We start from the raw sequence: 25,168 nt of genomic DNA on the forward strand, positions 1-25,168 counted from the left end.
AACATTATGGCAGATAATGAAATGTTTGTAAATTATCACCATTTTTATATTACGAATATGGGACAATAAGAAACAAATAATTTTGTAATATTAGATTAAACCAAGACATAGTATTATTTCACCTACTCAACAATAATTATAATAATTTCCAAGCTATGAAAAAATCTGAAAAAAATCGTTAATTTTATGTTTCCGGTGAGTATATTAAACATCACTTATCTGATTTTACGTACTGTATATTAATATACTGTAGCGGCATGACTTTGAAAAGAGACTCACAGATGACGCTGCCTATTACCTGGATATCGCAAGCGTTATGTAGACGGATTAAGATTAAATCCGTAATTTTCACTCACAATCACACAGCCTCAGCTTAATCTGACTATCTCTGACCCTTTTGATCATACAGATCCTTTATTTCGAAACCAAGCACCTTTTTACACTACCGAGATTTGTTTCTAGTATTAAGCATGGTTATCTAGTTGTCAAATGCGATACATACCTAAACTGATTTAGCAAGTTCATCTGGTTATTGGGTCGAGCGAGTCATCTTATCTTGTTAATCTATTTTCGTGTACCGTTTGAGGTATTCTCTGTTATTGTTGATTAATCTATATGAACTCTGAATAAATACTAAGACCATTTGTGTTAAAAGTGTTTCTATTTTATAAATAAACTTTTCTATAATACGGGATTCTTTATAAAATATGCATGGGATATTAATATAAGCAAATGCTATCAAAAATTCAAACTTTTACTTGACAGTATATTATTATTATCGTCACCTTAACGAAAAAGCTTTCAAAGTAAACAGCTTTTGTGTGAGTTGATAAAATATGAGGGTGGAAACTCCGCGAACATGCAGATTGGAATAACAAAAGAATAGCTCATACATTTATGAATGTAATACGGGCATTGCTGCCACTGTGGAATCGAGTAAACTAGCACAGAATGTTACCACCCCCTTATTTGGGGGGGATGTAAAATAATATATCTTGGACAGTTCGCTTTGATAACGGAAACCCAAAAGAATTGGGCAACAAATTCTGAATGATATCTATTAAACATTTAATATTAGAAAATATGTCCAGAGATTGAATATACTCGTATATCCTGGTATATACCTGGTGTACCAAAAGACATTCGCATTCAATGGTAATATGATTGATCTGTTCTGGATCTGGTAAGTTATAAATCAAATACAGTAAAAGTTTTGGTCAATGGTAACTGCCTTGTCTATCTCATTATTTTTTTGTGTTTTAAACAAAATTTAATCTACATATTTTTCTGTTTAAATTTCATACAATATCAACTATTACAAGGATACTCACATAAATCAAGTTTAACAGGAGGCACAAAAACGTTTTTGTTATGGTTTTCGGTCAAAGTTAAAATAAACTCGTACAATAGACACAGACCTTAAGTGCATGAAGATAATTATTTTGGTATTTTATGTTCCCAATCTGATATTAATCATTGAAGTAATCAAAGAAAAACCAATTAAAATGACGGTTAAGTCATTTTCCCTACTTAACTTCTTTCTTTTTAAAAGCTGAATTTAGATAACATTTTGGCATTTGCAGCTAACATCTGGCACGGCGTGAATTAAGTTAGTTGTGTTCAAAGTTAATATCTAATAAAATCTATTTTGAAATAACTGATGGATAACTTCTTTTTACAACGTTTTTATTAGCTCGTATTCTTGTTTGTCCAGTGGTTTTTTGTCCAGTACAAATCTTGCAATCGATTTTTAATTGACTTTTCGACTAATTAGACATTTAAAACTTTCAGAATATATCAGAACACGATGCCAATGCATTTTTTTAATACTTTTAGCAATCTTTCAGTAGAATTGAATTCATGTTAGTTAATTCTGTTTTGTATGAAAAGTTATTTCGATAACATTATTGGTTGTTAGGGGTCCTAGAAACTACATTATTAAATAATATATACGTGCGTTACTATGAAAATCAATATGAAATGACATTTCATTATTCAGTATTTCTATCAAGTACAAATTTTTTTGATCGTTTTAGCTAGTCAAGTCAAGTCAAGTTTATATGATTTAACAGAAAATTTAAAAATGTTGTATATAAAAAGTTCTTTTTATCTTGTAATTATTCCTTTTTAGAATCGAATTATATTAATGCTCTGTTTATATAGAAACTATGTTTACAAAATCATATTATGTTTACTATTATATTTTTAATAATATTAAATTAACTTACAAAGCTATCATAAGCGATGACACGTTTGAACAAAATATATAAAAGTACTGTCAGAAAAAAATGAATAGTCTATTTGCACTTATCTATTTTTCTGTTCGCCTACTTTCCTTCAAATTGTGATACGTATAATACATAACTAGGGATTTCAATCCCGGGATCCCGGGATCCCGAGCTATTTTAGATACATATGAATCCCGGGATTGATAAACATAATCCCGAAACTTTCGGGATTAATTTTTTTATTAATTTTTATGGAAATTAAAATAAAAACAAAAATATAACAGAAAAAGTACTTTTAATAACAAATAACTACATTAGAAATAAACTGAGTTTGAATGAAGTTTGATTTTTACCCACGTGTAAGTTGCCGATTCATTTTATTTTTTCACATAAATTAGTAAAAACGATGAAAATTGGAAAAAAACAATGCTTCGCACTATTAACGAAGTAATTCCATCATGATCTCATACGTTTTACGATAGTTTCATATTTGGCTGACTAATTAGATTTATGAAGCGGAAACGCCATAAGTATACCATGATTTGCTTTACTATTTTAAATCTCGCAAAACCATTCATTAAATCTTTACTATCAGAAACAGCAATCTCATATTAAATTCACAATATTATTTATATTACAGTATTATTTACTCCATAAACTCTATAAACTTATGTATTTCCAAGATTGACCGTGTACAATATTAACAATAAATGTCTTAAATAGTATAAATTATACAAGATTTATTTTTGACCGATTTTATCGATGTTATTTGTAAATATAAAATTTTTATATTAGCAAGGGAAAAAAATGCCAATCCCGGGATTGTCAAATTGTAATCCCGAAATCCCGGGCTCAGAATTTTGGCTCGGGATTGGATTCCCTACACATAACAATATACTCATGGTAATATTTACATACAAGATAAATTTCCGCTTTATAATTTAGTGGGGCGATATGTTTTGCCCTTGTATGTATCTCGCGTGGGTAGACTGGGGTCAGTTGAGCGGGTGTTTCGGGGCAATTCGTGGGCAGATTGGGAATGACGGGGAAACAGGGTATTTGGGGCAAAGCGCCACTCCGCGGTAATGGCGCAATATGGGACGTGAACTGATCGTATATATGTATAAACTAAGCAGTGCGCTATTGATTATAAAAAGGTTAATGAATTTTTTTTTACCTAATAATATTAAAATTTCACGCCAATGCTTTACTAGTTTCTTGGGGCAACTCTCAAATATGGCGCCAAACATGATTCAACAATATTCTTTACCAATTCAGCTATTTATTAACCAATAGTAATGTGATTAAAACGTTTTATAAACTTTGTTAATATTGGCGACTGCCTTTTGTGGTTTGAATCAAGGTACCAATAATAGATACCTTGCTAATTATTTAATGAATAATTTACAATAGAAGATAGTATTCGTTATTGAACATACATTATTTAAAAACACCTCAAAAACATATTATATTATTATTATCTAAATTTTTAAACCATTTCAGTTGCATGACTTATTAATTTCATAACAATTAAGTAGGACGTATGTGGCTAATTTAGTTAAGAGCATACTACAGTGAAATGGCAAATAATTATCAACTATAGGTGCGACGAAATTTTGGCCTCGCTGGTAATCGGAGAGTGAAAGTCGAGCTGTGAACACGTTAATTTGTTTTGTGATGGCGATGGGGGAATTAATTCTTGAATCGTGTAAAGGTGACTAAAAAAACATTACCCAATTACTTGAAAAATAAAACATTATTACTAATAGAACAATAAACATAACATTAAATGGAGGCATGTTGAATTTTTATGACAAATTATATTTTGTTCTGCACGCGTCGTTTGCACAATCTTCGCGTCGCGTAGTCACGATCATTTTAGACCGTGGACCAGCTGAAGTATATAGCCTTAAGCACATTGGCTGGAATCTCATGGATACAGTTTTGAGTCTTGTTCAGCGTCGTATTTTGTCAATGTTTTTTCTAGTATGTATGTATGTGCTCCTAAGCTCAAGTGGGTTCAACCAGGTTTTGGGCCGACCGACCTGATCACCATAAATGCCAACTATGATGCTTTTAAAAAAATGTAGCGTCTTATTACAGACGTAAAGATGTATTAGCTTTGTTTTTACATATTATATACAAATTAATTAGAATCATTTATTTCCATTAATTATTCTCCATGCTACTTTCTTCCATGTGCACTTTTTATTAAATTGAGTCTCTGTAAACTTAGCCAAAGCACACTTAAGTGAGTGGTGACCTAAGTCTTGGGCATCTGCTTTCCCAAGATATTCCCAGAAATAAACAACTGCTGATGCTTCACATCCAAATGTAGGGCCTCGTGATACGCTTGACGAAGACTGAGTGTGGTGCGAGGCGGGTTGGTTTGAGGGAAATTATTAGGTAGTTATAATATTAGTACTAAATTATTTTACAAAGATTTGAATCATTATTTTACTTAAATGTATAGTAAGATTAACAAACACCGTATTTCCACAAAATATAAAAACCCTTATTTCAAAAATATTTTATGTATGTAAAGATAAAATGCATTGTTAAGCATACCAAAAAAATATACATACATAGTGGTCGGTTGTGTGACATTTCGAGATATTTCCTTTTGAACTTTTATGTTGTGTGCATGTGTTAACTTGAGTTATAACCCTGTTTGGATATAGAGCGATGGATATTTTATAGGTGAATATTTTTCGCTCAGAAAAACAAATAAATTTCGTATTTCTTTCGGCATTTCCTTACGACCCTGCATGACCCTAGTAGTCTGTATAATGGGACATTATAATATTTCTGAAAAATTTAGATATATTATAATGTCACGGTCTCGGCAATGTAATTTTATGTACTCATTTATATTGTTACTTATATTCTGTATTTGCTTTTCGCCCAATTCAAAGAACGTTGGGAAATTCTATAATAGAGAAAATGAATTAATACTTATATTGATTACCTATTTGAAACCGAAGAACGTAATGTGTGCAAAACATTTTTCATTGTTTTGATTTACTGTGATTTGTTTCTTATTATATTATCTAGAGATTGCAACACCGAATGAACTATTGAACTAATACCGGTATTTCAGTATTTATTATTGAATACCGGTATTAATTTCGCTATTTTGAAATATATGGAAAAAACAGAAGCATCTACTAGCACGTAACATTGCTGGTCAGAAAAGGCATTGAAGAGTAACGGATGTAAACTAGACATTGCATAAATCGACAACATATAGGCTCATGTTAAACCTTTTATGTGTATTATTAATACAATTTGTTTCCACTTTCAATACAGAATAATATATCAGTATTGTAAAAATACTGGGATACCGGTTTGGAAATACCGGTAATGCAACCCCTCATTATATCGTTTATTGTCATATGATTAAATAAATTACGATTAGTTTAAGCATACGTCATACATATATGCCCACAATGGCCGAGCGGCTACGCGCTAGGCTTATCATTTTATGGGTCTCGGGTTCGAATGCTGGGTCTGACAAAAATCACATATTGTTTTCAAATGTGTGTAGCTGATAGGTTGAGATTGTTGAAAACATGGCAAACATCCATTTCTCTTTAATCAAAAAAAAATCTGTTAAGAAACCTCTTCGTGAAGCGACCTGGATCCCCATATTGTAGAGAAAATTTAAAAAAATATATTAATATAAATAATAGTTACCTTCTGCAGAGTCTGTGGTTTGGGAGAGAAGTGTGATAAAGAGAAGCACCATAAAGGTCCATTTCAACAGCCGGGGAGGCCACTAGAAAAAAAGGAAAAAATGCAATTAGTCAAAAATAAATTAATAATTAAAATTTTGAAAAATCCTAGAAAAACATTGTGTAGAATGAGATTCCATCTTTCACTATCCGAACGGGTGCTCTTATCCGTTGAGATACCGATCCACGCCAGGCTATCATGCTAGTTATTTATAAAAATAACAAAGTTTTCTGAGAGTTTTTAAACTTTGCCCTCCCTTACCCTGCAGCGGTGCTACAAGAGCCACCTACGTCCTGCAGGTCTCACATGATGGGAGGCGCAAGAGTTGGCGATGGACCGAGGGAAGTGGCGCTTGTGCTTGCCCTATATCCCAATGTTGGGACGTGACAGAGTGGAAGAAGAAGAAGAATGAATGAAAAAGAATCATGATATTGCGTAGTATATAAGATTATATTATCTTTATTCACGAGAAATTCTTGTAGCGCGTATTTTATCATATGGATGATCTATTATCATATATCTTGTGATAGTAATTTAAACATTAAAAACAATTTTATTTATTCGATATGATAATTACAGTAATTACGAACGACTTCAGAGAATATACTAATGATATAATTGCAAATTATCTGACTTCGAAAGTGAAAGTATAATCCGAAAATGGTCCTACGGATTTATATATTCATACAGTCCAATTAATCAAAAATGAAGACTTATTCATAGTATTATAATAATAATCACTTCTCATTGAAATATTGAATATATTAATAAATAATACGTCTATAATAAGATAATTGATCAAATTTATTAAAATTAGACGTATGGGTTAGTTGTGCAACATAATGTAATATTATGCTTGGTACTTATGTGATGTTGAAAACATTAATTACAATTTATATATTGTGCGATACAGATTCAAATTTCAATTTAAAATTGAAATTTATTTATTTACACACTTAGCGACCTTTACAAATTACCGGGGTCCTACTAACTTTAAAACTTAAAAAAAAACTAAATTATTAATATATACGTGCATTACTATGAAAATCAATATGACATTTTAGTATTATTTCTATCATGTACACATTTTTTTGATCGTTTAAGCTAGTCAAGTTTATATGATTCAACAGAAAATTTAAAAACGTTGTATATAAAAAAAGTTCTTTTTATCTTGTAATTATTTTATATTAAACATTTAAATTGGCGTTGCTTTAATTTATTAAAAATATTTTATAAATTTTGATATTTAAAACTTGTTTTTATTTAATATTTATTATATTCCAATAAATGAATGCATCCGCATTACGATAAGAGCAGTAAAAATGATCGTTTATACAAACACAATGTATTCACATAATAAAAGTAATTATGCTAATTGAACAATTGAACACATCATAAAATTTCACTTCAGTTAAATTGGCGTTGGGTTATATCAAGAATAATTTCTTATGAAAAAATGAATGCATTTATAATATAACAATGACATGAGTAATAATAGTAGAGATTTACCCATATCAAATGTATTAATGATAATGCTAATTGATTCTTTGAATACATTATTAAATTTCACCTCTGCAATATGATGATTGGAACAATTAAATTTCAGTGTTGGGTGACTCAACGTCGCATTCTGTTTGGTGAGATTAATACAAAATGCACTGCGCCATGCAAAATGATTATACCACGCCATGCGTTGCCTCGTTTCCTAAAATCTGCAACGCAAATCTGCTTTCATTACAAAATTGATCCTAGGAAGCCATTTCAGTAATAGAGATTATTATAATCATAGTTTTTACTAGCACATTATAAAGTTGTATATGTATATGAACACACATACTATTATATTTGTAAAAATCCATTTAATGTATTACAAAATAATACTTTGTGATTTTTTGGTTGCTATTTTAAATAAATTTGATAAATTATCTTAAAAAATACCTTACCAAATATTTTTCTATTTTTTTTTTTAAATTAGAAGGGAATTAACAGGGAATATTATAAAAATACTGCATACCTATAGAAATATCGATAATTAGAATCAATGTGCAAAAATAGTGATTATAATCAAATTTCGTCACATGTATAATATATTATAATAACTACAATATGAAATGTATAGAATCAAACATAGGTATGAACTTTTTCTGTGTATCGATAAAACACAAGAAACTATTATTTTATTGATTTGAAATAAGGATATATCTGGGTCTAATATAAAACTTAGCTGTTATTATATGACATTAAAATAAAAATCAGTGATGGCTCATAAGAAAACCTTCTGTGCACACACTGTACATAATAATATGTTTATTGAAGTAAAATTTGATGATACCATGACTTATCCAATTAAATACAAAATAAGATACAAACGATAACTCGCGAGGTTGTCCGCATGAGATATGGAAATAAAAATTGCACAGATATACAGAATGAAGAAAAAGACTGATTCGTTTTTAATATACGTTATCCATTTGTGTAGATAGTTGGATTTAGATAAAAAATATTATACGTCCCTCCACCTCATTACTCTATTTGACGACTTTATCAACCCGTAATTTAACTATGCTCACGTAATCGACAACAGTTGAATATGAGTGCGCGTAGTTTTATCTTAATCTCACCCCACTACTCCATCGCTTCTATTTGACCACTTTTCTTACTCGTCAATCATATTATCCTTCGTGATCGACAACGATTAGGCAAAGGCGTGCGTCACTCCACCTATATTGTATTCAAATTTTTTTTAACCATATCCGATTCTTAGAAGATCATAATATGGGCATCCACAGAGTGGAGGTTGTATTAACAGATTCTTATTTTAACGAAAAAAGGTAATGTGAATTTTCCAGGCCTGGGATTTGAACCTGAGATCCACGATACTTGAAGCCGATGTGATAAATACCATTCATATGTATCGTCTTTCTTACCGTCCTAACTGAAATAAATGCCCTGATTAAATCAATTATTCTGTTTGCCAAAATCCATCCAATTAAAACTATTTGTCATATTTTATAATTTATATCACAACGCCAAGTAATTATTTATAACGAAATTGGTTTTCCAATTTACAATATACACAGAAAAGCGGATATAACACAACATCTCTTATATATACAAAATACCGTCCGCATAATGGAAAATACAATTTCCCTACACATGGGTAATAGATAAAGTATAATAATTCTCACCAGACGTTAGATAGTATTATGCATCCAATATTCAGAGCGTTGTACAGGTTTATCGATTATAGTAGGCAATATTGGATAGGTCATATTATAATACGTATTGACCCGTTTGATATGTTTCACCCTTGTAAGTTGGCTCTAATGCTAATGAACACATGTTATCTTGCGTTACAAGCTTCTTGCATATAAATTTATGATCGCATTCACCGTGTTTATAATATTGCGATGTTATCCATGATCCTTTGATATATCAGTAAACAATATTTATAAATGTTACGATAGATACTCAATAATTAATTAGACGGAATTTAATTCTTTAGAATTGGTTTTTAAGTGAATGTTTAGTTATGTTTGTTTATTTTTAATTAGTATTGTCGATGATTTTTAATATTAACATGTTTTAAATTCACTTCTAACAGGAGATAATATAAATGGACCCCTACAGAGTAGAGCAGAGATTTCCAAACGGTAAAACGCATTCAGAAATATAGCACACTAAAAATAAAATTCAAACTTCTACTAAAAATAGCACGATTCGTTTAATTTGGTGCAATGTCATTAATTTAAATACATGTCTTTATATTGATAAATAAATGAATTTATATCTAACCCAATTCTTTGTAAAAAATGTATGCAAATAAATAAAACCTCTCTTTTAATATTTAATAGATAAATTCTAACTCCAGGAAATAATTATTAGTACTAGTATGGCAACATCTGAAATGCTTTTTTTTTTTTAATTATTTAATCATATCCCAGATTTTTAGTACAAAGTGGTTGTTAGTAATTTTTTGAACAACCACACACACTCAGGCTTTGAGAAAATCATATAAATGTTGTGTCCTCACCATGGCCCCTACAAGGGGGGGGGGGCTGATAGGGCTCTAGCCTGGGGGCCCGGGGTCATAGGGCCCCCGGCATGGCGAGTCAACCAAATAAGTGAGATAAACACACATCACAAATTTGCTGTAATAGTAAAAAAATCGCCTGCGGTGCTATTTTCCTTTAAAAATGACTATATATATATGATAGTGCGACGTAATTTTGAATTGTCTCATTACTTGATAATTAACTCCATAATTAGAGTGGATATAAGTTCAAAAATACACTAAATACCCTTAATTTTACCGTGAACGCCATTTGAAAAACGCTACTGTAGTGCGTCACACTGCCTTTAACCTTGGCGATAGGTAGGGGGGCCCAACAAAGATTCAAGCCTTGGGGCCCGCTTCAGGATGTGGGGGCCATGGTCCTGACCGTGATCGAACCCAGAGTTCCCGGATGGAAGAAATGTTCACTATCATTTAAAACAAAAAAAAACGACACTTGATAATGACAAAGCAATAAAGAATCTTTGACCATTTGTCAACAATCGTTTTTGACAATGGTCACCATTAATTTTAAAAAAACATGTATCTCAAACCAAAAATTATAGGTAGCTCTTTCAAGCATCGACCCAGATCACAAAAATGTTGGTTCTGTTATACAAATGTGTGTATTATTCAGTGTGTTGTGAAAGAACAAACGTTATATAAATAGACTTTTTTACATGGAACGATTAGTAGCCTTTTGACAAACTTATTAGGTTTTTACACTAGATTTAACACATATAAAAATACACAATATATATATACCTAACCGTCGGGTCAAATCCACGACACATAACTTTAAAGACAATCGATCACTGTGGGTGATCTAATTAGTATTATAGATTTCATTGGATAATGAGACAGGCAAGATTATATAATGTGATAAAGAATGCAAGAAGAAATGTGAGGAAATGGATAATGCTGGTCAATTGCAGTAGTACAGTGTTACCGAAGTAGCACTATGCAGTGATTGACAAATTTGTCAAATATATATTTTTTTTGACCATGTCCAATCTTAATAAGATCATATGGGCCACCACAGAGTAGAGGTTTGTAATAACAGATTTTGTTTTTACGAGAAATGGATATCAGCCACTTTGGGTCCATACTTTGACTCATATACAAATTGAAAAACAGTATTTGTGTACTTGCTAGACCCAGGATTCGAACCTAGGACCCATGACGCTATAGGCCAACGCTTAAGCCGCGCAGCCATTAAATGTGATTATTTAAATATTTTCAACCATCGTTTATGTCACCGATCATATAAAGACATCACTTTCAAGCGATCGTTTACGTATATCAATACCATGTATGTTCACTAAGTAAGGAGTGCGGGAACCTAACATTAATGCAACATCAAGTGCTCTCACACTTCCGCCATTCCTACCCATCTATACAGTCCATTAATCAACGGACAAATCTATCTTTTTTCACTTATATATAATATAAAATTATTAATAAAAGCTACCAAAAACCATATTTGTAGCTACTCTATACATTTTTTTAATCTACAACTGTTTTTAGTATGTAATTCGCCTAGATTTCATGCATGTGCAATAAATCTTGATCAATGTGAATAGACCTTAGCATATAGAATCAACAATAAGTCTAGAGCTACCCTCTCATTCAAAGCTAAAGTCTTGCTAACTGTAACTTAACAAATAATGAAGTCGCTTATATGCCTATTGACAAGAAATGATCCTAAGAGGTTTAATATTACAAATGAATCCACTAAAACTATTACATAATAAATTCATATAAATGTTAGAGAGTATCCATTTATGTTTAATAATAGTTTTTTTATTAGGCCAAACACAAAGTTCATATTCAATTTATTATTCATTTTTGTGGAAAACAAACGGATATATATCGCCTCAACGCACTTGTAAGTAACTTCTAGTTTGTAGGAATGAAAACGAAGCAAAATTTATTTGCCTAATCTAATGCCAATTGTAATATCTACTTTATAATACAAAATAAAATCTACAACGTTTTTCATTGGCTTAACTTGATCGGATGGGATGGTTTTGAAAAGATAGGTGATAATTTTAATGGACTGTAATATTTAAACTCCGGGCACGAAAATTATTGATGATGGGCGGAAGAAGTTTCGCACCACTCCCAGATCTCATGGTCATGTCGCTTGTGGCCTAAGAGTGCACGGTCTGTACAGACGTTTGCGGTTACCCTATATTTTTGGTGTTAACTTTTGTGATGAATTTAAGGTTTAATGTTAATTTAGTGGCAGTCCATTTTTAACTGAACTAACGTAGATACATTTAAAATGTGAGGTGGGAATTTGCACTTAATTGGCGGAAATAGAAATAAGAGTTAACTATCTAGGCTAGTGTGTTCACTATTTTACCGACTCAGGTGTTTTTTTTTTATCAAAACTATGATAATTGTCTAATTTTTATTTTTTTAATATAACTTATTTAATTGACTTAATTATTTATAGCTTAATTAAATTTAAAAAAGTAATCACTAGGTAATACTATGTTTGAAGATTTAAAAAAATGTAATCTAGTCTAGTCGGTGAAAGGTTCTCAGTTCCTTTAATCAATTATTTTTGACAAAAATCTATTTAGTGCTCAATAGTTATTTATATAATTTTATATGTTTTCACATCTTGTAGTACGTGCTAAAGTATCAAGCCATGATAGTGTTGAAGGGGTAGTAAATAGAATACGTTAATTAGCTTTGTGGAAACCGTTCGAATGAAAGTAAGGGCTCAGATGCCCGCTAGGTCTGAAGTTGTTTCCAACAACAATTTATCACAATATTAATACGAAATTAGAAGCGGTATCCACCGATGTCTCATGGTATGTAGGATTTTCACTTAGCGGTAAATTATAATTTAATAAATGTTAAAAGACACGATTAAAAATCATAATAATTTTACATTAACAATACAAAATCAATTCATAGATGGAGTTAAAATAGCTTCGAATTTATTTAGATAAATAATTATAATATATTATTATGTTTCTGAGAAATATTTAAATTAATTTTATTTTTGTTTAATACACACAGTCAAATAATTGATTGCATCTGAAAGTTGTTATAAAAATTATTGGTATATAATGTAAATTTAAATAAACTTGAGGTTTATCTAATTTTTTTAAATAATTTAAACTTTATATAAATAAATTAAGTTGTATTACCAGCAGTGTCAGCAGAATCCATGACATACCATTCAGTATGTTTAGTACGTGAGGAAAATTCTTTGCGTACACTTTTCATACAATCGAATTACTTACTTAGTAAGCATTTTTTAACCTCAGCAACATATATTAATGTTTATTATATTAAAAATGTATTTCTAATCGTGGCCTCAGATACTTAGTGTAAGCATTTTTCATCGTAATGGGTTAGACAGAAAATACTATCATGATGAAAAAACTATCACCCAGTATCGTCGCGTTGGTGGCTAAACTATCTCACTCCTCATGGTATCACAATCGTGTAACTATCACCAAGCCTCGGGTTATCTTATATCGTGTAATATTTTCTACATAATATCCATGTAAACTATACCTGATAAACCGCAAATAAATACTCAATCTAAATCATCATCAGCTTCAGTTCTTCATTCATCCATTGCTCATCCATCTCACCTACTGCCAAAGTGGTGACTTCAACTGCATCACAAAATAATAATATTTGAAATGATTTTTTGAATAATAATAAAATGTTTTACAAATAACAAACACTGTATTTATTTGTCGTAATTATCATATATTATATTAGTAACAAGAAAAATTTTGCTAATAAACTGTTAAACAATTAAAATTTTCTACTAGGATAAAACTGATTTAAAACTATAATTTAAAAAAAATGATAAAAATAAGTATAAACATAAAAATATAACTCAATATAATATAAGTGGGTAGTTGGTATTTCTAATAAAAGTTAATAACATAATCAGTGGATACTAAAGTCATACGGTTAAAAAATAAATAAGTTTCTCAGTTTGTATTGTCCTTATAAACAACCCACGTATTTGTAGTTTGTTAGAGGATAGAAAAAAATGAGCACAGCCGCTTAAAGCTCAAAGCTTCGACGAATTTGGGACTATTTTTTTTTTACAAAGAAATGGTTCGTATGGAAGTCGAATACTAATGGAAAGTTTTCAGCCGATAATATGTAAAGAAGGCAGCATGAAAACATGTCTGCTTCGTCCTTTTTTATACAAAATCGTTTTTGAACATCCTTATAACGGTAGGGTATACTTATTTTTATTTTATAGTGCTTAAGACACACTATCGTCAATAGATTAACATTATGTTAAAGTTACTTTCTTTTATGGTGGTAACTGTCAATAAATGGTGAAAATGTAGTTTTTCTTGGTCATCATCAGGTAGGCTAAGATTTAACATAAATAGTGCACACTAAACTTTGTCAATGGTATGCATTTGTATTCATTGAACTGAAAATACAATTTGCAGATGGTGCTGGTTAGTTTTTAAAATTCAATTGAACCCTGCCCAAACTAAACCATAATAGTTTAAGTATGCTATGGGCAATTACACAAAAATAGTGCACACTTTTTCAGTCATACATATTTGTTTTTATTAAATTAAGAATACATCATATTACAAAAAATGGTGCTAGTACGTTTTTTTTTAATTAATAAACCCTGTCTACCCAAACCGTAATCGATAAAAAATATTCTTATATCTATAAAATATCTAAAAATATGTATGGTTTAATGGCATAATTTTAAATATTTTATGTATAAACGAATATTTTTGACTATTATATGCATTAGGCAGAGTTTAATTGAATTTTAAAAACTAACAAACATTATCTACACATTCTAGTCTTAGTTCAATGAAAACAAATGCGTTTGACTAATAAAGTTTAGTGTGCACTATTTATGTTGGATCTTAACAGCCCACCTTCACCCTTCGCCACTGATATATATAATATATATATATAACACTGTGAACTAACAATCCCTTCCAGTGACAGCTAATCGCACTTCCGTTTTCATATGAAAAACGTCCCCAAATTTATCATTTCATTTTGTGCTCCCGTGGTGTATGGATCTATCAATTTATGTAACTTGGAGCTTTTTATAATAAAGATATGTCTTAAACGATCAGGAGTGATGTTAGAATTATTATTAGTAAACTTTTACTTTATTACGAAGAAGAAAGGGAGTCGCACCTGAACCTTATTTAAAGCCTGGCAAGTACGTCACTGAGAAGTATTCTATATGCGACTACATAGACTTCCTGTTATCGCCGATTTCTTATTGTCAAACTATTTCATACCCGAATCCCTACTACTGATTATTCTATTAGATAACCTACATTTTTCTTATACCTTCTGCCCTAATAACGTTCGATATGTCGAGACGTGAAATCTTTATAAAAATACCATCTTCTAAAAATAAATATAAGGATTCCCTTTTTAATAAAGCACGCCCGGACCATTCAGAGGACGGAGCCGGCGACTTTTCATACAGACTTTCCTCTCTACGTTAACATTTATCTTTTATATTAAAATCTCTCTAAAGGTTCTAACATGTACATATTCTAGCGATTGAAAATGTTCTATGCTAGAAAGATTTAAATTGAAATATCATATTAGCATGATTAAATTTGTTGATGATAATTTTCTATTATTAAAAACTCTATCAAGTTAAAGTATGTCTATATTTTTTGATTACTTATATGTTTATGTTTACTAACTTTTTTCTGAAAGTATTTATATTGTTTTGTAATTTATCGTGTAGGTATTCATTATAATATATACCATGTATTCAAAAAAGCTAGATGTGATATATTTAAACTGAGGTTTACGTATTGAGACAACTGTTACAAATCGTCCGCGTCCTAACTACCCGAGTCATCCAAACCGCGATTGTAATGTCATCAAGAAGATTATAAAATAAAAGTCCTTAAAACAAATGACATTTGGTTGTCTAAATACTTAGTCAATGTTATGTTGTAATATCAAATTTATAAATCAATGATATTTAAATCGAGCAAATTTCTAACTACATTTGTGTCGCTACATTTCAAAGTCAGTCAAGTCCACCTTTAGGTATTTTTGACTTTTTTTGTGAATTGCTGAAGAACTACTGCATTCTAACATTAATTCTGCATTATCAAAATGTGGAATTTATTAATTTTTAAATATTCTATACTCGAAATAATATAAACTTTCACCCTTTTGACTGTGTATTTGAGAAAACAAAAAGCTGTTTTTCTCCTATTCATCTATTATGGACTTGGCTGATTTTGAAATCTAGCGACACATTTATCTCGGATAAGAAGACTTCATAAGTGATGGTATGTATGACGAAATTTTTTGCCGAATAAAATTGGCGTGGAGTGAATTCGGACACCTAAATGTCATTTTTAAGAGGAACCTCCCATGTGCCTCAAGCAAAGAGTGCTTTACCAATATGTGCTTATAGTGATCACGTATGCATAACTGAAACCTAGTTTTTTAGTACAAAAAAGTTGGGAATTAAGAGTTGCACAACGTGGCATGAATAGGTGTGTGTTGGGCATCAGAAAAAGGATCGAATGTCAGTGTCCACAGACAAGATGACTGCTTGATGATTGTGATACTTCAGTGGTATTTGAAGGATATAAGACATTCAAAATTTTTAACATATTATGGGCATTACAAATTATAAGTTTAAGACATTCACAACATGACATGAAACATTATTATAATGAAAAAAAGTAATGAAAATATAAAAAGAGAACATAATAAATAAACAAACAAAAGCAGTGTAAATACAATTATACATCTATAGAAGTTCAAAGAAGTCCACCGAATTTGTTAAGGAGATCTTATTTTAAGAATTTTAAAAATAGCGTTCACGTAAACTCACTCTCACGCAAGTGGAATATGTATATCAATACCCGAAGCAATTTGGTTGAACATAGTTATCGCCCTTCCAATTCGCATTACCAGTGGCAGGTTTGTTCTGCATCTTGAGAGAATAAACAACTGATGCTCTCTATTTCTAAGATGATTATTATCAGGGACACACAAATACGTGACAGCAATGAATAAAAAATAACTGAGATTAATGGAGAGCACTTGAGGAGGCCATAATACAGCAGTGGATTAAAACAGTCTGATGACAATAAATAGACTACAATATTAGAATACGATTAATATTATCAGTATGAAATATCATTTTATGATCTATCCAATTAAGCAAGTCCCACTTTAGTCAAATCGTGTTACGAAACTGAAAACTTTGATCGAAGTTCGAGTTATTGCTCATACTTCGAATGAAATATGGTAAACTGTTTGCAGAAAATCAGATTGTTGTATACTGAAATAAATGGTATTACTTTGAACGAAATATGCAATCGACAATCTTCATTTATTACGTTATATTGTTATCAACATTCGCAACATATTGCATTCGGTTTAAAAATTAAAAAAAAAACATTTCACTATTTTATTTCTTTTTAGCCCTTTAGGTATCCAGTGACTGGAGATAAGTATATATTGTTAATTTTGATGTAAACTTATATCAAAGGAATGTCTCCCGTCTCATATTGGAACTATCGTATTCATTATCAGGGGCGCGATAACCCGGTGTGGACCCTGGCCTCTTCCAACAGCTCCCTCGACATGTCCTTATCCAGTATAGCCGCTTTCCAATTCGGTACCCCCAGAATACGGCAGTCACTGGCAGCTCCATCCAACCAGCGAATCTTTGGCCTGCCTCTTCTTCTACGCCCTATTGGATTGCTGGACATCACTCTCTTTTCCGGTTTATTGTCATTCATACGGTGCACATGACCTAGCCATCGCAGTCTCCAAATTTTAATTGATTGAACTGCGCTGCAATCTTCGTACAACCCGTATACCTCAGCATTATATCTTCTCCTCCAATTGGTGCCGTCATTGATCGGTCCATATATACGGCGGAGAAATTTTCTTTCAAAAATGTTCATGGCTCGTTCATTTCGCAGAGTCAATGTCCAGGTTTCCGATGCGTAGGTGAGCACTGGTTTTACAAGTGTCTTATTAAAAAGTGCTTTTAGTTCGGCGAGATAGTATGCGGGACTTAAAATGTCTTAACAGGCCACAGTAGCATTTATTCGCAGACATGATTCTCTTGTTGATTTATTCTGTAATATCATTATGTCGAGTTACAAGAGATCCAAGGTATATGAAACTGTCGACCGTATCAAACTATATTGAAAATATTGGAACTATTTTTTTTTTCGACCATGTCCGATCCTGATAGGATCATATGGGCCTCCACAGAGTGAAGGTTTGTATTGACAGATTTTTGTTTTTTACGAGAAATGGATGTCAGCCACTTGCTCAACCTAATTAGGTCCATACCCTGACACACACAAATTGAAAAACAATATGTGTACTTGCCAGACCCAGGATTCGAACCTGGGACCCACGGCTTTATAGTCCAACGCTTATGCCGCGCGGCCACCGTGGGCGTTATTGGAACTATAATATACTACTAATAACATATTTCACTTACTAAACCGGCATTAGAAAAACAGTAACCACGATTACAATAAAATACTTACTTATAATATTAAATAGTTTATTCGTGAAAGAATTTAGTTGAGCAATTAGATACCTGACGTAAAGCAATAAATTTAATACAAAACATCTAATCTTTTATTATTTACGATTGTAACATTTTTAGTTATTACTAAAATATCAAAAAACTACAGAATGATTTAGCAGGGTACTTGGCTATAAAAAATCTGTAATAGTAATATATTATACAACTTATTTTAACTAGCTTTTGACAGGTAATCAGAGTTCAATTATACATAGTGTTACCTGTTAAAATGGCTCATTTAGACCGCTTTCTCTTTCGAATTGGACATTTCAAACGGTCCAAATACGTTACATAATAATTAAAACGGCCGGTTATAAAACAAATGATTCGGGTATTTAGGATTAATATCTTTAAGTTGTTATAAATATTGCCAACTGCGTTTTTGAATAAGTTACATCTCTTATTCAACTGCACACGTAAGTAATCTCTGTACATGCAATCAACGTGATTGCATTTAAAACATTATGCATAGGTATTTGATTATAATAATAATAAATATAAATTAGGTACCTATTGAATGTAATAAAAAAATAATGATAAATCAATCATTTTAGTTACTTCTTTTCAATATAGAAAAATATTACTAATGAATAAAATGAACTCTTTCCTATAATTATTGACACTGTGTCTACAATTATTAATAACATCAAGATTAGTGTTTGTCAGTTGTTTAATCTTTTTGCTTATAACTCAAAAACAACTAGCATAATGGTAATGAAACTTTTACAGTCTATAGAATAGATTATAGTCAGATTAACAGTAAATTTCAGTAAAATTTTATTTCGTTATTTCACTCACTTGCAACAATATGAGATGAGGCGCATTATTAATTCTTCATTGTGTATAGTGTCTACTCTTTCTATCTATTTTATATATTTTATCATTTCTATCACTAATAACAATCAGTAAGAAATAACACTTAGTTAGAGTAACTTTTAATTAATATGATAATAATGTATTATGTCCATTTAACTGAAGATAGAATAATTACAAGACAAATAGAACTTTTTAAACACAACGTTTTTAAATTTTCTGTTGAATTATTATGCTCAATATGCTCAAATATACTTGATATGAAGTAAATAAAAATCAAACAAACAAACAAATATAGAATACTGAAATGTCATTTTGACATTTCATTTTGATTTCCATAGCAACGCACGTATATATTAATAATTTAGTTGCTAGGATCACCCTCTTAGCAACTAATAATAGTCTTTTACTTTTTAAGGATTTTTCTGAAATAACTTTCCATACAAAGCAGAATTAACTGAAAATGAATTCAATTCTGCTTAAAGATGGCTAAAATCTCTAATATCCCAATGCTTACGGGCCGCACAAAATTGTGTTTTTGCTAATTATTTTTCAAATGCAAATTAACACGTTAATTACAAAATTAATTAAGAGGGCCCGTAAGCATTGTGTTAAAAGAATGCATTGGCATCGTGTTCTATCATTATATCGGTTTCAAATGTCTAGATAGTCGGGAAGTTAGTTAAAAATTGATTGCAAGATTTGTACTGGACAAACAATCACCGGACAAACAAGAATACGAGCTAAACCTTGTATAAACTCAAAAATGTAACGTGGTTATTTGTACTAAAATACAATAATGAAACTTGTCGCGAATAATCAAAAGATATATGATTTCAGCTTAGATATATCATTAGTGCATAGCAAGATGAATTTAAAAGGTATATTGAAACAATAACAATATTATACAGTTGTAACTATATCCCAAAGTATGCTATACCATGTAACCGCAAGCATATTATAGGATTTTTTGTCTTGACAAAAACTTATGTACACAGTTCCCAGACGTGTCTAGCCGGGGTTTTTCTATTGAGATGAAAATGAGGCTTTGAGGGGAAGTTTGTTTTCTGCGCCGCAAGTAAAATACAGCGGAAATGGTTTGCGGATAGCGTGGAAGCCTACGAGAAACTCGCCGCCGAGAAATGACCATGTGAATTTTTTATGTGCAGTTTTTTCCGATGGGGAATTCGTATACGCGATTTTATATTCTTCACATCTACGCCATGGCAACACCGTAGACTGCTTTTTGCGGTATAATTTTATTATCATGCGAATTTGTTTTAGTTTATTAAAAAATCCTACTCGATACAAATTGTATCTACGTTGTTTTAAGATATGTTTGAGGTTCTTATTGATCATGTTTATTCCATAAAGAATGTTGCAGGACTCTTGGAAATTATTTACTTATAATTAAAATAAAAATAAAATATAACCAACGTATGTTATATAATAAGCACTGGAGATATCTAGGATTTAAATTTGTAATGTTGGCTTAAAAATACAGAATATAATAGGATTTTTTTTTTAAATAGCACCTCAAATGTAAATATGTTAAAAAATATATCAGTAGTTTAATCGACAAGGTTCGTCGTTTAGATTGCGATGGATGTAGGTTCAAGTCTTATTTTTGTTGGATTCTGATATCTATATTTTTAAGGTTGTTCTAAGTTATTATTTTGTTACTGCACTCTTTACTAACTGGAAGACAGAATCGAATTCGCATCCATTCGAATATTAGTATTGTGTTTTTATTCCTGCAATTATATTTTTTTTCTTGGTTCTATATTATTGCAATAATAAATGAGTGTTAGCCACCTGTTCTACCAATTAGATCCATGCTATGGATTCAGACTTGAAATTCAAATGAAAAACTGTTATTAAACTGTTTACGCATTAAAATTAGCTTAATATATTACAAAAATTTTTACATAAATTTGGTGTAAATATTAGGTGATTTAGCTGTCATAAAATATAATAATGACGTATGCATTTTAAGGAAAAATAATCAAAATAACATTATCTTTTCAATAAATATATAATTTCGTTACCTTTATAATATATTTTAAAATATGTCTTATGTTGATAGCTATTTGTAACAAATAAGATATTTCACTAGTAAAAAAAACAGTGAAAGCACAATGATAACATGACATAAAGTAACAAGAAATTCGTTTATATTGAAACGGTAAGCTTTGGCTTCAAAGCTATATAAATAAATTTGTAAATAGACCGAGTAAAAAAATACATCAGTTTCTTATTAAATTATTTTTATCCAATAAATAATACCGCAAGAAAAATATGACATTCTTAATTGAACAAACATAATCAGGAATACTTTAAAAATATACTAGGAAAAACAAATTCACCCGGTATACATATTTTTCAAATAATATGTAAGTTTCTGAGGACGTATTCTGTATTATTTAGGTAGGTTAAAAAAACATCACATTTATTTTAAACTTTAACCAAGTTTTATTAAGTTTGGGAAACCAGTAGAGTATACATAAATCAATGGTCGCTGTATCAGCGGATACTTTGTCGCTGGCATTATTTTTTACCGCGTTTTTCTTAGCTCGTATTCTTGTTTGTCCGGTGGTTGTTTATCCAGTATAAATCTTGCAATCGATTTTTAACTAACTTGCCGACTAGCTAGACATTTTAAACTTTTATAATATACCAGAACACGATGCCAATGTATTCTTTTAATACTTTTAGCCATCTTTAAGCAGAATTGAATTCATTTTCAGTTAATTCTGTTTCGTATGAAAAGTTATTTCGGAAGAACTCCGTAATCCAATCCACTATTATTGGTTCTTAAGGGGGTGGTCCTAGCAATTAAATTAATAATATATACGTGCGTTACTATGGAAATCAAAATGACATTTCAGTATTCTATATTTGTTCTTTGTTTGTTGCAAAATAGCAAAAAAATGATTTGTTGACAATTGCCTTATCTGTCCTAAATTATTGATACATAGAATTGTCAAGTTTATATGATTCAACAGAAAAATTAAAAACGTGGTATATAAAAAGTTCTTTTTATCTTGTAATTATTTGATATGTACTCTTTATAAGTATAAGTAATTTTAAATACTTAGGTAAATAGAAATGATGATATTATAATTGTATAATATTTCTAATATAAGATCTATGTCTTAATTATCACAGATCATTATTTTGATTTATCTAATGATGTTATCTATCGATTAGCACCCACGGTAGCGTAGCAGCAGAATAATCACCCACGTTGCCGTGGGTCGCAAATTAAAATCTGGTCTTGCACCAATTTTCATGTAATATTTTATCTATTATTTAAATAGCGTTTAATATGTTTCCAAAATATGAATGCAAGCACGTATTAAAAACATTTGAACCTCATAAACGGGTCACGAAGCAAAAATTCTAAATGATGTTATTTATAATTTTAATAATATAATAGTCACAGGTTTTAAACATTCATTGTAAACATATATTCGTTTAAAGAATTTAAATACTTATTTCAAAAATTATATATAAATTTTCTACATGAAAGATTCAAACTTACAACACTCAAATTAAGTAGCAAACTTTATTACACTTAAGTGAGTGTTGTAAGTAGTAATTCTTTACAGTGCTATAAAGAATTTTGTTAACAAAATTCTGTTTGCATTTTAAGAATCAAATTACTTGCTCGTGTAAACGTAACCCGAGCATGACAGTCTGATGTCTTATTGGAGGACATTTGTCTCGATACATTCCCCGTTGGCTTGTGGAACTCGGCTGATTGAATTCCACTAAACCTTCCACTGGGGAGCGATCTAGTGGAATGTGGAACGATTCCGAAAGAGACGAATCGAAAACGTTTCGATGTTGCAGTAATTTAATATAACAGTTCTACAGATTTAAGAGCCGTTATTTTTTCTTTCGAACGTTAAGTTTGGCTTAAAAGAAAGACTTGTTAAATATTTTTTTTTTGAAAAACGATTCAAGTATGGAACGTTATATTACTATTTACTCAAGACTTTTTTAAATAATATTGCGCAACTGTACTGTTAATAATATGAGTGTAATATTGCATTCTTACTTAGATATTTATATAATTCTAACCCTCTGCTTGTTTCTGGTATCTCTATTGAGTAGGTGACTATGTTTACCTTTATCACTGCCAGCCAATTTTTATTAGGTGGACACTTGTAGGCCAGCTATTTTTGGAATAAAATAAATCCATTAAAAATATTAAATAGAAACAGAATGCAAAATATTTATAAAAACTTACCAAATTAACATGTTTCGTGATAAATATTATTTAGAAAATATACATAAACAGTTTATTAGAAGTTATGTTATGACGTTTACAATAACGCACGAGTTAACTCGTCCATGGCCTGAGCTGACGTACATGCTTTGGCGAGTTAACTCAGCTGTGGCAATGATCAGGTTTAAATCAGCGCCATCTTTAGATTAATACAACATGAGCATATCTTTTTCCACAAACAACGAGTGGTCCACTGTTTAGCTGTCAAAATCAGATCCCAGATTGCTTGACATATTGATTCGCTCTTACTCGTTTCAAATTGAATTATAAAAAATTCTCAAATAAAATATATTAAACTATCAGTGTTATTTGTTTATAAATACTATACATTCCTGTTATTCATCAGTTGTCAAAGTCAGACTAGTCTTTCACACAAAAACGGGTGGTTATATCGATTTCTAAAAAATATGTAGCATTGATCTATGCATTACATTATTGTAGAAGGTGTGTTAATGCTCGTGTATAATTTATCATGTAACTCATCTATCCAAATCAAACCATTCCCTGTGTAAACACGACAGACGTGTCAGTACGAGCACTTTATAGAACAATGACAGGTCATTCGTAGACGGCAACGGGAGGGGCGGAAAAGGTAGGACCACTCGTTGTGAATGTATCGGCTTTCTACTTGAGTCGGCAATGGGTTAGATGGTTCTACATGCTACGGTTGTTGACAATGACAGTCTTTTAAGTTAACTGAGAATGGCAGGATATACATTCAACTAACTTCAATTAACAAAGTCACGATGAGCAAATGCCGTTTTATCAATGCGTACGTGCTACCTGTGCTCATGTATGTTTGTGAGACATGGCATCTCACATCAAAAATCTAAAATTCAATTTTACAAAAAATACTATTTAAAAAATATAGTTGTTTTACTAACGCGTAAAAATATTAATTTAATTGTTGTAATTACACACTAATTTCACTTAATATATTATTATAATGAGTAATACAATGGAGAGATCCTGATGTCAGCTATGCATCAAAGTAAGTACCTATAATGGGTAGATACTTTGATTCACACCACAAAGGCCAATTGTCAAGATTAACACAATTTGAAAATAATTTCAGATGTATGAATATAAGGTAGGTAATTTCGACGTTATTAAGTATGACACAGGTGGTTCAATAGTAAAACACATTGGCGCGAATCCGATGGGGTTATTTTTAATTTAAGTATGTATCATAATATATGAATTTGTAAACCATAAGTTTTATTTATAATCAATTTTACACAGCTCAGTTTGATTAAAACTTTCACGTTCATCAACTTTAAATTTGCGTTATAAATAAACGTATTCCGGTATATTTGACCGTGTGTCCATTCAATTTACCATCAAAATAATAAAAAAACACGTCAATCTACCTATAACATAGATAATATATGCTATGCTATTTGCTTAACAATTAAGTCCGTACTATTGCAAGGCCACCGAGTTATCTCGAGGTGGTCGAC

General features: G+C 30.7%; 1 protein-coding gene across 1 annotated transcript in view; it reads right to left on the reverse strand.

Moving 5' to 3' along the window:
• Cht7 (chitinase 7) overlaps positions 1–25,168 on the reverse strand; it is a 190,716-nt gene that overhangs the window by 68,943 nt on the left and 96,605 nt on the right. The window contains exon 3 of the mRNA XM_085949477.1: positions 5,925–6,006. Coding sequence (XP_085805603.1) covers positions 5,925–6,006 — 82 coding nt within the window. The remainder of the gene's footprint in view (positions 1–5,924; positions 6,007–25,168) is intronic.

This window comes from Rhyacophila brunnea, unplaced genomic scaffold (genome assembly GCF_057557595.1).
Source record: "Rhyacophila brunnea isolate RB1 unplaced genomic scaffold, BYU_Rbru_1.0 scaffold_22, whole genome shotgun sequence".
Classification (NCBI taxonomy): domain Eukaryota; kingdom Metazoa; phylum Arthropoda; class Insecta; order Trichoptera; family Rhyacophilidae; genus Rhyacophila; species Rhyacophila brunnea.